Source organism: Diadema antillarum, unplaced genomic scaffold, assembly GCF_040938485.1.
Source record: "Diadema antillarum isolate AM-2024a unplaced genomic scaffold, OU_Dant_1.0 scf00000157, whole genome shotgun sequence".
Taxonomy (NCBI): domain Eukaryota; kingdom Metazoa; phylum Echinodermata; class Echinoidea; order Diadematoida; family Diadematidae; genus Diadema; species Diadema antillarum.
The window spans coordinates 733,099-747,636 of record NW_027271046.1 but is presented as its reverse complement, the minus strand read 5'-3'; the positions used below and the strand labels follow the sequence as shown (position 1 = coordinate 747,636).

Here is a 14,538-nt window from a genome sequence, read left to right as displayed (position 1 = left end):
CAGACCAGCGATGCGGTAAATGTTGGTATAGTTGGCGTCAGTGGCGGTAGTTCAAGCAGGTGACTAGGCGCATCACTTTATGCACGAGGTGCATGTTTGCACCTCATTGAGTACTGACAGAATGCTCACCACTCACAAGAAACATTATTCGCATGTGAGCTGCTTCGTGACATTTCAACACAAAAACGAATGTTATGTGAATTCATATTAATCCATGTCACTATCACCATCATCATGATCATTGACACCATTTGGTACAATGTATAGCTGTTGACCTTTTGTTCACCATCTTTGTTTTATGATTACAGTACCCACCAGCAATTTTCAGCCACCAGTTGCCTGTGTATGACTATGAAATCTATTTTCTGATACCCATTACCTTTCAATTCCACCCACTCACGACCCTGAAGCGAACACACAAACAAGCTCATTAATAAACACGTGAACATATACAAACACACACGCACAAACAAACAGACAAATAGACACGGGCACATTGAACCAGGGTTTTAATGTGAACTCTGCATACCCCCGTCATTTTATGCTCTTTAAAGTTTTCCTCTTTTTTTTTTGTCAATGCATGGCGTTTAGTGTCGGGAAAACCAAGTCCGTTTGTGACTGAAGTTTTTCGTTGTTTGGCTTGTTTATTTGTTAGTCCGTTTTAGTGACTATAATGGGCTTGATGACCTTTTTACTGATCGACCTCAATATTAGAAAGCACGATTGAATGATATCACGGCCCTTGAGTGAATCCCTCTATATGCTTTCTTTGTTCGATGTATTAGCATTCCTTGCGAGAAAGATGGAATATAGTTTGCCTCAATTTCGCTTTTCAAAATGATACGCAGACTGTTTCTTATCAACCTTCTTTAGTTTACTATATCAAGATCAATAGAGACACTCCTTTACTCGTTACAGATATCAGGATGATGTTTCTCTGCGAGGCAGTTATTTTTTAATTAGACCTATAGTAGGAATATGGTTAGCGGCCTATGATTCACTGTGACAGTGTGAAAATCTCTGCACCGATACCAATAATTATGGACCTATACCAATGGGAGGGAGGGGGGGGGGGGTCAGGGGTCAATGGTACCACCTTCCCTCTCGACTGGAAGAATCTTCGGACAGAACCCTCGGAGCGTCATACTCATGGGTTTATTTTGTTTGCTTGTTTATTTGTGGTGGGTTTTTTTTTTACAATTTTTAATGAGCAAAAAAAAAAATGCACGAGGGACTGTGTTATATGTATAATTCATTGATCAAATAATACAAATTCAGGATAATGTTAAGGATTTACTAGACGATGCAAATAGCGGATATAGGCCATGAAGGAAAGTGAGATACTCTGGGAAACAAGTAACACATTCGGCGTTTTCAATTAATTTGTCTTGCGTGCTCAGTGACTAGAACCCAAAACAGCAATATTGACGATGTATTATGGCAACAAGTGCTGATGCAACCACAGATAACACCTGAGAAAAAAAGTGACGCGAAGAGAACATTAAGTATCATCACTTATATACAGAGGATCCGGGAATTACATAAGTAAAAATCAAATCCCATTTCAAATGAATGGTGTGTCAAAGACAGCACGCAGTCGTTTCAAATTAAATCTATATTAATAATGCCTTATAATACGCTCTTGTGATTTTTTTTTAATGCATCTTCGATAAAAGAAAGAAATAATTGCTCTTTGGAGTCCGATAACGAACGACGGTAAGCTTTAAGGGGGAGCCGAGTTTACAATGATAGTGAATATAAGAACGCCATTTTTTTCCTGATATTTCATGCACAAATGCATGGTAATAACAATATCTTTTGTGGCGTGTAATACACCTATAAAGAAAGACCTTCCTTTTTCCTGTTCACTTTTTTGTTCTGTTTTGCCTTGTTTTGTATTTTTCCGTAGGTTTTTTTTTTTTTTTTTTTTGATGATCTATTTTTGGTCTTAGACCTGACGCGCAAAGAGAGAAAAACAAAACAAAACAAAATAAAACAAAACGAGCAAGACTCCTTTTTTGTCCTGATAATTAAAGTGACATTATCTTTATACTCAGTAGAGAACATTACCTCGGGATTCGGGACAACAAACACAGGCATCGGACAACGAAAGCTGTGAATGCTGTTCAAATTATTTGAAATTAAGTTTATTGTTGTGCGAGAGAAAAAAATATCTCTACTGGTATTCTGTAAACTGTATTCAAATATATTAAGCCTATAGAAATTGCAAGGACACCTGAAAACTGGACAATGTTTTACTTTGTTTTCAAACATCCATTATTACACAAATCAGCAATACTGTCTCAAAATAGAATGGGTATGCGATGCTCTACCATGATTTTGAATATACTATTATACAATCATGACTGGGTGTATTCATATTTTCATTCTGTCCATTGCACATATCAGGTATGTTGCAATGTTTATATATATATATATATATATATATATATATATATATATATATATATATATCTATACTGGCTTCCGATTCGTAAACGAATATTGTTTAAGATTTTGTTGATTGTGTATAAGTCACTTATCGGTCAAGCCCCCACTTACATATCCGAATTATTAGTGTTTAAATCTCATCGACACATTCATAATTTGCGCAGTTCTAAGGACACTCTTCTTTTACAGATTCCAACGCGTAAACAAAAGTAACTTTGGGAGACAGAGCATTTGCCTGTGCAGCTCCCAAACTCTGGAATCATCTACCATTAGAAGTCCGGAAATCCCCAACAGTAGCATACTTTAAATCACGACTCAAAACACATCTTTTCATTTAACTGTTCGTTATTATTAAGCACATCAGAAGCTTTTGCAGCGCAGAAGAATTATGTCTATAGGTTTTGCGCTTTATAAATTGATATATTATTATATATATAATGTATATATATATATATGTATATATATATATATATATATATATATATATATATATATACAATGTATATATACATATATATAGCTAGCAAATGTATACCTGTATCCATCTTTCTATCTATCTATCTATCTGTCTGTCTGTCTCTCTGTCTGTATGGCCGTTCATCTAGCCATCTATCTATAGCTATCCATTCTAGCCATGCCAGGAATGACAGGTTTGGAGATGCAACTAATAATTATTATACACTTTTATAGAGCCAGAGATGACTCAGGCTAAAGCTACACATGTCCTCGAATTATTACGTTACTACATAGTAAGCATTATAATATCCATTCGACCTATTGTTTTTTTTTTTCCTTTTTTTTTATGAGAGTGACATACAATTTGAATGCAGTGAGAAACATAAAAAATAAACAAACAGAATAAAAGTCATTAGGTTTCACTAAGATCTGAGCTAATTATATACGAAGATAGTACTTACGTCCCTTGCTTTCATGATGTGATATTCATCGCAGCCATAACACATAAAGTGTGATGACAAGTCACATCAATGTGATAACGTGGTAGCCAATGATGACGTATTTACCTCTCAATTCTACCACTAGTTCTCTGTGATGTTTGAATGTCATAAAAAACTCTTACATTTTTAATTTTATAACAATGGTCAATAGTTACAACTCAGTCTCCTCGGTGTTCATGACTGTAGGTAATATACATCGATTACAGCCTCCCTTCTATTTTCTGTTTCCTATTCTTTCTTTCTTTCTTTCTTTCTTTTTTACCCTTTCTTTTCCAGTCTATTTTTGTTCACTCTATATCTTCCTTTTTTCCGCATTCTTTATATGCAATAGTTTTAAGATTTCCATCCCCTTCCCCCTTCCTTTTGAAATACCCATACCCAAATATTAACATGCATTAATAATCTTTTGAGCAGAATATATTGTATGTATTATGATTTATAGTACAATATGTGAGTCATTTATATTTTACATGTCCAATTTCAATCATTATACTTTATATTCTGTTTATAGAGATCATAATAAAGTTTGAAGTGAAGTGAAGTGAAGTGAATACAATCATTTGATGCCGAGGATATAACTCATTCTCTTTCTCTTGTTTTGTATAATTCATCTCAGTCAACACAGTATGGATTAACATTGTAATTATTTGATTTCGTTTCATTTATTTTCATTTTCAGCAAAGAATATCAGTGTACAAAACATATCATAAAAAACAATATACATATCATATTCTACATAAAAAATAAAGTATACTCACAATGAATTGAGGAGGCTAGATACATGTTATTCAATAAATAATGTTGAAAATGTTAAAAAAAGGAGGGTAATTAGAAAGCAGAGATGGTGGCATGCATCTCCCACAAGACCGTAATCAATTAGGTAAAAAAAAAGAAAAAAAAAAGAAGACATGTCTCCATGTGCAGAGAAACGTATGTAATGATACATAATGTTATAGCGTATTAAATGACAACACATCGCACATTGACAACATAAATGCAAAACTAAAACCCTCTAATACAAAGCCCTGTACAATTTGGCCTCCTAGCACTAGGAATGGGGGAGGAGGAGTAGGAGTGATGAGTTGAGTTTGAAACGGGAATCTATACCCCCAAGCGGCTTGAAATGCACGACGTTGTATATAAAATGTTAAATTTTACACTGAATTGTTATTTTCATCCCTTGGTCTTTTTTTTTTCGGGGGGGGGTGTTCTCATTCTGTTATGAATAAATTTGTATAAAATAATCATGTCTGATGATCTTTTATGTTGCCAGAAATGATATAAAACGAAGAAATCCACCAGACCAAATAACAGGACACCGTTTCCGTTTTATGAAAGTTGTCAGCACTGACAATAACCATAATAACCGCGTAACTGTCAGTGACCAGAGCATCTCAGCCAATCAAAACCCAGGATTTTGCTGAAATTTGGACTGACAACTTGTCAGTGCTGACTAAGATGAACCCCCCCCCCCGATGTCCGTCAAACTGTCAAAAACGCAAGATAATTGTCTTAATTTGTTTTGTTTTGAGGTTTATGTGTATGTATTTGATCCCCCGGCCTTCTGATTTGTGATCAAACATACAATGTCATGGTGTATGTTATTACGTGGCTATATACCCGAAATGATACTATGTTGATGAGCATTACAAATTAGAATATATCAAATGTGGGGAAAAAGTCATGTAATGTCAATACTATTGGCGATTGTTGTTGATAGGGAAGTTAAAATGTTGAATAGAATGTCAGAGTAGGTGTGGAAACAGAAAAACACCGAGGATGCAATCGCCAACACATCACAATCACCACATTTTACTAGTAATCTGTGTGCAAAGTCACCTGCCGAGCGATGCCAATGCAGGACTAGTGGCGGAGACTATAGCTGGCGCTATTCATATTACTGTAAAAGTGGACATTTTCATGCATTTCGCGCGACCAGAAACCAGCGCGAAAATAATCACTTTTACAAGCACAGTATTTGAAGAGCTTGTTTCCAAAAGGTGCTAAATCCATCATTTTTCATTGGATTTAGCTTGTTCTGGAAGCAAGTTCTTCATTTTACCACATAAAGAGATTTTAATGTTTTGGCAACCAACCACACCACTTTCTGTTATCTGAACAATGTGTAGCTTAGACAAAATGCCTGTCATTTTTGTGTTCTTGTCGTAGACGTGTATTGTTTTCCTCATTATCAGCTCTTGACTCTGAGTCTCCTGTACTTCTTCGCCATGGATTACAGCTGTTTAAAATTGTTTTAAAAAATATTTGTTTTAATGCTTTGTCCATTATACTCACTGTCACTTATAACCACGTGTGCGGAGATGACAACCCGTTAGCCATAGGCCTACTTGTTGTAAATCTATCACACATCTATCTCTAACACACTAATTGTTTCACATTTGAGCGGAAAGATATTAGCAAAAGATTGTAACATATTACATGAAGTACTGAGTGAGGGAGTTGCGCAATATTATTTTTAAAGTGTTAGTGTAAGCTCTGGAACCGGGTTGACTAGTGGATCTAATTTGTGTTTTGATTGTGGCTATGCATCTTGTCATGACAATTGACATTTGGCCTGCTGCTAGTGCGTTTCATGATGTATACCAGTACATATATTTCCAGCCAGAAGGAGACAAAAACACAGATTTACACATTTCTATAATTGCTCCCATAATTTATTCATGATACCTTGTGGTGGGTTGACATAACTCATCATGCCTTCTGGGCATGTCCCGCCAACATCTGTTGCATTTGAGTTGCTCTTCGAGTCTGGATAGTCAGGATAGAAGGAAATAGGAGCAGATAATAACCGGCAATAATAATTAGACATCTAGTCCATGTGCATTTTAAGTTGCCCAGCCAGAACTTTACCGACCGCTGCAACTAGCACTATATTTGTTAACACTTTTGTTTTTGTTTGTTACACGTCGAGTACTGGCAGTTGGCAGTTTTAGGACTTCGTGGACTGTGTGTACTCGATTTGGACATGACCACACGCGCTGAACCAAACTGTTGAACCAACCAAAGATCCTGTCTAGGGAATCGAGTCGTTTTCGATCAGTAGAAATCTTCTCTCTTCGTAGCAAAATGCCAGATTCAAAGAAAGACCAAAAGAGGGAATCAGGTGAGAATTTGTAAATACGCTTTAAGTTATAAGTTGTTTTCTCTCCCCGAAATTCACAGCAGTGCCAGTGTATCGTTCAGTGTACACAGTGCGCCGCCGCGATCACTTCGCTCAGCTCAGTATCAGCAGGTCAGCTCTGGCTCTCCAGCTCCAGGACAAACCGGGCCAGAGCTAGCGCCTATGGCGCTAGTAGTATCGGTAGCTCTGCTGGCCAGGTGTAGCGGGATGCTCCACTCACTCCTATCCGGCGCTAGTGTACTTTCGCACCTCCTCTTATTGTCATGATTGTGTAGGCTCCTAATACTTATAAAAATATTAGTTTATGGGCTTCTTCCTCGCATGAGCGATCCTTGCTTGGTCTACTAGCCCGACCAGACGCTGTAATTACGCTGTACGAATACAACCTACGCTACGTACAGCGACTGGGCTGTGTATAGTTAATGGTCTACCTAACTGCGACAGCCGCCACACTGTGTGTGCGCCGTGCTCCCATTCATATCTTCATGTTGAACAAACGGGTGCCTTTGCGGCGCTATATTTCCTTAATTTTTCAACAGAAACTACTAGGAATACTTACATGGGTCGATGAAACCTAAATGACTATCATCGGCGACTGTTTGATGCATTTCATTGCTTGTGATGCACAAAATGATGTCTTATAAGCAGCTCACCGATGTTCACAGAATTCACAATCACTTGCACAAGCGCACAGATAGGGGAGCTATTCGTTATTCTCACATAAGCGAAACTGCGGGGAAGCCGCCAGGACCGCGCCTGGCGGCGCGGTCTTCGGGGCTATGGTCTACCTAACGTTACACCAACAAAAATTTATGAAGTTTGAGGTTTAACTTCTAGATAACCTCAATTTACCGGAGAATCTATTCATAGTCGCTACTTGTGTGCATTTCCTATGCAATCCCGGATTGGCGAACTAACGATAGGCACTGAATTACTTCGCTGCCCATAGCGCGCCACATATACTATTACATGGTCGTATTAGCGTGTGTGTTTACACACACTTCAATGTAGGATGCATTGCGCAACATTGCGTTTGAAAAACTTTGTTAATCTGCCACCTAAAATCCATTCGAAATCAAAAACATTCTCGCATTAAAAATGGTTTTGTGACCTGTAAAATATGGTAAATACATTTGGATTACAATTATTTGTGTTTTTATGGCGGAAAAATGTGAATGAGGAATGTCTTTTGAGAGTGATGAAAATCTGTCGCCCCAGCTGATCTCTGATGGGATGTGAATGTCTGTTGACTTTAGGTGGTGGCGACTTAATGGTAATTGACGTTAGACAGCCCTGTAGCTGTACAGTTGCTTCGTACGGCATCTGGTACTAGTGGTAGATTGTATGAATTCTTGTAAGAAACGTAAAATGTTACTATATTGTTAGACTAGAGATGTGTGTGCAAAATTATGGCTGAATCTGATTCCGAATCTGGATGTTTTGTGATGGTGCAAGGCCCTTCCTCATGTTCCTTTCTACAGTGTACCTCCGTTATAATGAACACGGTTATAACAAAGTTCCGGTTACAATGAAGTGAAAATTCAGGCCACAACATTATCCAGCCTTTGATTTTTATTGTTTATTTGTTCAGTAATACAAACTTTGATATATAACAAAGTTTTCAAATTGTCCTATACCTGTACCTTTGGATGATTCTGAACACAGACTTTAGGACTCTGTATTCAGATCCAGATTTGATAGTAAGTCATTGCTTTTATAAGGAGTGGGTTCTAAATTGGCTGGGCCATGGCCACACCGGGTGGATCCAAATATTATCTTGCACGGATACATCATTTAGGTTTGGGCTGAGCAAAATTTTGGATCGATAGGGAGAGCTGACACCAAGCCCCAACTGAGTTGTGGTTATCAGGGAATAATTTTCCTGGTATCGCATCGCAATTTGCTATGCATTTTTACACCACTGCTACACAAACTAACTTTTGTGTAGCAGTTTTCTTACTGTGTACAGGATATCATTGAAGATGTTTTTCACCAGCTGAAATTGCTAATCAAATTTGAGTTTGAAAATTATTCCCTGGTTATTGTTTTTATACTATCACATAATACAAACGAATGGAATGAGCTTGAATATTGGTAGCATTATGAACAAGATTTGTTGATGATGATGATGATGTCTAGATACTGATTAATGATGATTAACTTGTGTGTTAGTGTTAATGAGAAGTCATGGCTGGAATCATGATTGTGATAATATTAAATTGTCAAATGTCCTTAAGTTGCTTGAAGTAGGAAGGAAAGTGTATACAGCTTCCAGAGTAGATGGAGTGGATTTTGCTAAAGGCCCCGTCACACTACAGCGAATGCCCAACGAATGCCCAACGTATGTCCAATAAATTTGAAAATTTGAAGATATGTTAAGATCCATTGGTAATACTAGAATAGTTCATAACATGCTTGGCGTTCTTTGTATTCATTAGCTATTTGTCGGGATTCGCAGAGATACGCTGGAGCCGATTTTATTTTTTAAACATGTCCAAAATCTCCAGCGTATCTCTGCAAATCCCTATGAATAGCTAATGAATTCAAGAACGTCAGACATGCAAACTGTCTTCACATTTTCGAATTCGTTGGGCTTTCGCTTGGCATTCGTTGGGCATTCGCTGTAGTGTGAAGGGGCCTTAAGGACGATATCACCAGCAGAAAGCTACAGCTGATATTGCAACATTAAACTGGCATTTTGTACTTTTCTGTGAATCTTATTTTTTGCATAATCAGATATGTAATAGCAGTGTTTTAACAACCATAAAATACATGACATTGCACTCCCATTATAAAAATAAAAACAGTTATAACAAAAGTCTTGATATGTACAGCGAAGTAAAAATTCATGTCCCAAAATTGTCATCTGTACTGTATACCCTTGTATACTATAGTGATCATCTATAACAAAATTTTGATACATTGTATAATAAAAAAAACCACACACACAAAAAAAAACCACACAAAAAAAAGACTGCTGGTCCTGAGGACTTCATTGTTTTTAACGGGAGTCTCCGGTATACATTTAATTACTGTGCTTTTTGTACTCCTGTTTTGCTCTGTTGTGCAGGACGCCAGAAAGACTTGGCGCAGAGGAGGGTCCTAGACAACTTTACTCGGGCCAAACGGTTGCGGCGACAACTTGAGGCCTTGGAACAGGACAACTTCCAGGAGGACCCCCATGCCAACCTCGTGCTGCTCAAGAAAAAACTACCCCAGTTTGATTCCAATGAAGACAGTAAGCCATAGGAGTGTTTTGTGTGTGTGTGTTGTAGTTGTCAATAAAAATTAGTGTATCTACAAACAAGGAACAAGCTAAAGGTAGCCTTGTAGAGAGGTTAAGTTTACTTTTCAATGGCACCTAGAGGCCATTGCAGCAGTTGAATGCCATGTTGGTAGTAGGGCACCCAGAGTAACATCATGCTTTGAACACCAGAGCAAAGAGCCTACCTTCTTCTTTTTTTTTATAGTTTGTGTGTTTTAAGCACTTCTGTCTAAGCTTTCCCACACAAGTGACTAAGTATCGCTCTTTCTGCAATGTGTTGTGTCCACCTAGCGCCAGCCACCAAGAAGAGGAAGAAGCGTGGAGACCATTTCAAGCAGAGGTTCCGCAAGACTTTTCACATGCTGGTGGAGGAGGAACAGCTGAGCATGAACGAGCCTCCAAACTATCTCACCTGCTGCATCCCCGCCTCTTCCATCCCACAGAGGAAGTTCTGTGCCGTCTGTGGATATCCTTTTTTTACTGCCACTGTTCTTCACGAAAAAATGATGTGTGCAACATTACTTATCCCATATGCATTGTCGCTTTGTTTTTGTTTCATTCATTTCATCAAATACATCATACATCATTATCAATAATTGGGATTCTATAAGTTCATGAGGAATGGCTTTGTTTATTCATGATGTATTGTGAGACTGTAGTCAATTCAATTCAATTCGTTTATTCATCTCATTTTCTGATAAAACAATACAACAGTGTTGAATTTTACAAGACAGAACAAAAAGATAATCATATGCATTAAGACTTCAAGGTGTTCTGTTAATACAAATGTAGGGGCTTCAAGGTAAGGTGGTCTGTGGGTTCTAATGATAGTAATTATGTCTTCTTGGATGGCACAAGGACATCTGAGATAAAAAGCAAAAATATAAGATTAAATCAAAGTCAAACTTGAGATGTAAGTGTGTAAACTACACACAAATGGGGTTAAAGGACATATACAAATCGCTCAATTTTAACAACACACTTGATATATTCATGAGCCAAAACAGCAGTTATACATTATATATTTCACAGATCCTGACATCAAATCCTGAATTTGGAAAATTTTATGATGCTGCTTCCTGCTACATAGAAGATAGCCTTTGGAATTCACATGAAATATCCTAATGCGGAGTGACATCAAATGATAGATTGGAGTGTATTGAAAGAAGTTTAAGACTGCATGTGAGCTTTACTTACAGGTTCATGTCTGCTTTTATATCCATATGTTGGCATTTCCTTGACGCTGCACACATTCCCATCAAACTATACTTGTGTTGCGTGCGGCACACGATACTGCTGTGTTAAGTGCTTGGGAACACACTTGGACACAAGGTAAGATAGTGCTGTTAAATGCCTCCATGAGGGAAATAAAACCTTTATATCTTTTGGCAAACAAATATATACAAATCTGCATACAAGGCGCTCAAGTCTGTCCTGACTGTGGTACAGTGTATTTGAAATCTTCATTTCCCTGTTTAGCAATGCTTAAGGTCTATGTTATAATCCTACCACAGAGCCCTTGTAATATCCTTCATGAATTAGAATCCCTGCAGTCGGGATTATTTCTCATCTGGTTATTTAGTACAGTGTATTAATTGTTATACACAGATTGTACATTTCATGGCCATTATGAAGGGATTATCATTTTAAATTTTGGTAATGCCCAGAATTGTAACATTACTGTTCTCATGTTGATAGTTATTATATGTTGGAAGTATACCTACATATGTATACAATGTATATCTTGAACTTGGTAATAAAGTGAAGAATATTTTGTGATTATAACTTTAGCAAGTGTTCTTTGACATAAAATGAGTTTTTGTTTTTTTTTTTCAAATTTTATACACCCATAACTGGACAACTGGCTGTAACTGGGTAATTTGTGTATACTTGTGTTTTCATTTATTTCTTTGTGTGCAGGTGTTTGAAATGGACAGCATGAAGGACTAAAAAAGAGTCAGGAGATCAGAGAACACAAGAGAAGACTGAATGGTTCATACCAGTTGTCATCATTGCCTGCATCATCTCTCTGGAGACACAGAGTAGAAGGCGATCGCCTCGTGACTGCAAGGAAAAGAAGAGTCTGGTCTTATACTGATGGACGCTACAAGTGGGACAGGGTGGCTGGTCAGTTCTTTGTGAGCTGGTCCTGTGAAGCCTGGGTGTGGCTAGGATAACTTGTCAGCTGGATGAGTAAGACCAAGGCGGAGTCAGTGGCTGGTGCAAGAGGTCCCGGGCTCTCCCCTCATCATCTGCACCATCACCTGCACCACCTGATGGTGGTAGGATGGAGCAAATTCAAGTTTGCCAGTGTCTGGTCTAGGGCCGACAATCTAAGGCTACACCTCATCGTGCATTGCCCCTCTTCTATGTGGACCTCATGGCACTTGTGGAGAGGAACTTTTGTTGGTAGGAGTCTCCGTGACTCAACTCTGTGACAGTAACAGGACTCTTTTACTTGAGAAGGCTGAAGTGAGCAGATGTATTTGCTTGGAGGAGTTAAGTCTGTGATTTTTTTTAGCAGCAAACATTTTCTGTAGAGGGCCAACTGCTGCCAATTTGAGGCAGTCATTGTTGTAGAGAGTGTCTATACAGGAAGACTCACTCCAGGACGCCTATTTTTTATTTACACCACTGCTCCGCCACAATATAAAAAAACCCCCACAGAAACGGCTCGCGCCCTTAAGAGTACGAGTATAGGGACTCTCCCTAGGACAAATTGCGTTCGCATAGGGCCTACTACTTGAAGACAATGACCACCGATCTCGACATCACCTCGCTTTGGCACGGTGTGGTAGGGCTTGGACTGAAAATCTGAAAGTTCGGTGTCACGGTGGTTCGACTCCCAATCGGGGTCTTGCTCAACAGCTTGTTTTCATTTTTGCTCTAATTTCTAAAGTATATGTAATGGTTTATTCCGTCAGGCTCAAGGCTAGAGAGAGTAATAAAGTCAAAGACTTGATAGCCGTTTCTTTCGTATTTCTGGGAATTGTGGCGGAGCAGTGGTGTAAATAAAAAATATGCCTCCAGGACATGGCATTTCTGTGTGAGGAGTTAGAATAACAATTATTGAAACCACTTGCCAAGTACTTTAAGATGAAGTTCTCAGACCACAATATGAAGGGTATGTCTGCCCGACATCATACATACATCATGTAGAATATTACTGAAGTTGAAGCTTGCATATTGCCAAAGTACAAGAAAGTGTCAGCTAGCATGGCAGTAGAAAACTGAAATCAATCTTTTCATTCAAAGTTGAGAATAATGCCTCTGGCACCCTGGATTGACAGCCGTAAACACAGTTTGCACATTAACAATAAAAAGCTTTGTTCACTCTTTGTCAGAATAAATTATACCTCAAGTACACATGAAAATGGAATCTGGCATGTATGCAGTTGTATATCACATTAGTTGTGTGTGTGTGTGTGTGTGTGTGTGTGTGTGTGTGTGTGTGTGTGTGTGTGCATGTTCATGTGCATTTGTCAGTGGGCTGTTGCAATAAAACTGCTGAGGATTATTTAAGGAGACCTCCAGGATGAATGATTTTCAAACTTGCATTTGAACATCTATAAATTGAATGTACAGTATACAGTGTACAGAGTTACAGAATTCATTGTGATTGGGATAAGTGATGTTTTCAAAATTCATAACAAAAAAAAAATCACAGTGAACAAGGATGTTGACACAGCAGCTTCACATAAAAATAAATGATTGGGTGCTCGTGGAAGCAGACCAAGACATCAATCTAGCCACATGTATACACTGTGTACAAGTGACAACTGAAAGGAGGTTAAACATTCTAATGGTGTCTTGGTCCTTCTGTACTGTAATGGGTATGTACAGTTGTACGGTACTACAGTGGACTCCCATTATAACGAAATCCTCGGGACCAGCAGATTTCTTTCGTTATATCAAAATTTGGTTGTAACCGAACAAATAAACAATAGAAATACATAGAGCGGATAATGTTGCAGCCTAAATTTTTACTTCGTTGTAACCGGAATTTCGTTTTAACCTTGTTTGTTATAAGTGGAGTGCACTGTATCATACACCTGATGCATCACGTGTTACCCCGGGGTATCACGTTGTGTAGCGCCACCTCACATCCAATCAAGGACAGCCGCAGAGAAATGCACGCACTGTGTGTGCGTGTACATAGTCATTCCCATGCCACTGCATGTTATACTATGCATGCATGGTACACTGTGCGAGCTAGCATTAGCGTGTGCTTCAGTGGAGTGCAGTGGAGAGCAGTGCAGTGGCTAGTGCGCGCTAGCTGCAGCACCAAAATAGGCCTAATTTCCACTTTTAGCAACCCAGGGTACTGTATTAAAAAAAAAAATAATTCAACAAAATGGCTGATTTTTATTTGGTACCCCGGGATACCATTTATGTCATCAAAAAATGAATGTTTATGAGTGCAATGGACAGAATATTTCACAAGGTGAAAGATGAAATGATCCATTCAATGCAGCGCAGCTGAGTTGAATGGATCAATAATTTCATCTTTCACAGAATGAAATATTCTGTCCATTACATGAATGAAAAACATTTATTGTTTTATATAACACCTAAAAATAGATCCTTGTCACTTTGTTTTATGAATTTAGAAATGAGAGAATGTGCGAGATCTGTGAACAAGAGAATGCTCATTGAACGCTAAACGCTAGCGCGCTGTCCGCTAATATGCTTGATCGCATGCACACTGCAAATGCAAGGGTATT

The 14,538-nt window shown here is 38.3% G+C and overlaps 1 protein-coding gene across 1 annotated transcript; it reads left to right on the top strand.

Moving 5' to 3' along the window:
- The first annotated feature begins 6,458 nt into the window (after positions 1-6,458).
- Positions 6,459-10,620, top strand: LOC139722094 (zinc finger HIT domain-containing protein 1-like). The gene is made up of 4 exons (XM_071633416.1): positions 6,459-6,531; positions 9,620-9,787; positions 10,106-10,276; positions 10,607-10,620. Exons 1-4 carry the CDS (start codon positions 6,495-6,497, stop codon positions 10,618-10,620), a joined length of 390 nt encoding a protein of 129 aa, XP_071489517.1. The 5' UTR covers positions 6,459-6,494.
- Positions 10,621-14,538: the final 3,918 nt, after the last annotated feature.

Bases quoted from the DNA above. Each gene is read 5' to 3' on its own strand.
- LOC139722094 (XM_071633416.1), top strand. From the start codon at position 6,495: ATGCCAGATTCAAAGAAAGACCAAAAGAGGGAATCAG. The intron at 6,532-9,619 runs GTGAGAATTTGT...TCTGTTGTGCAG, and splicing joins AGACCAAAAGAGGGAATCAG to GACGCCAGAAAGACTTGGCG. The intron at 9,788-10,105 runs GTAAGCCATAGG...GTGTCCACCTAG, and splicing joins GTTTGATTCCAATGAAGACA to CGCCAGCCACCAAGAAGAGG.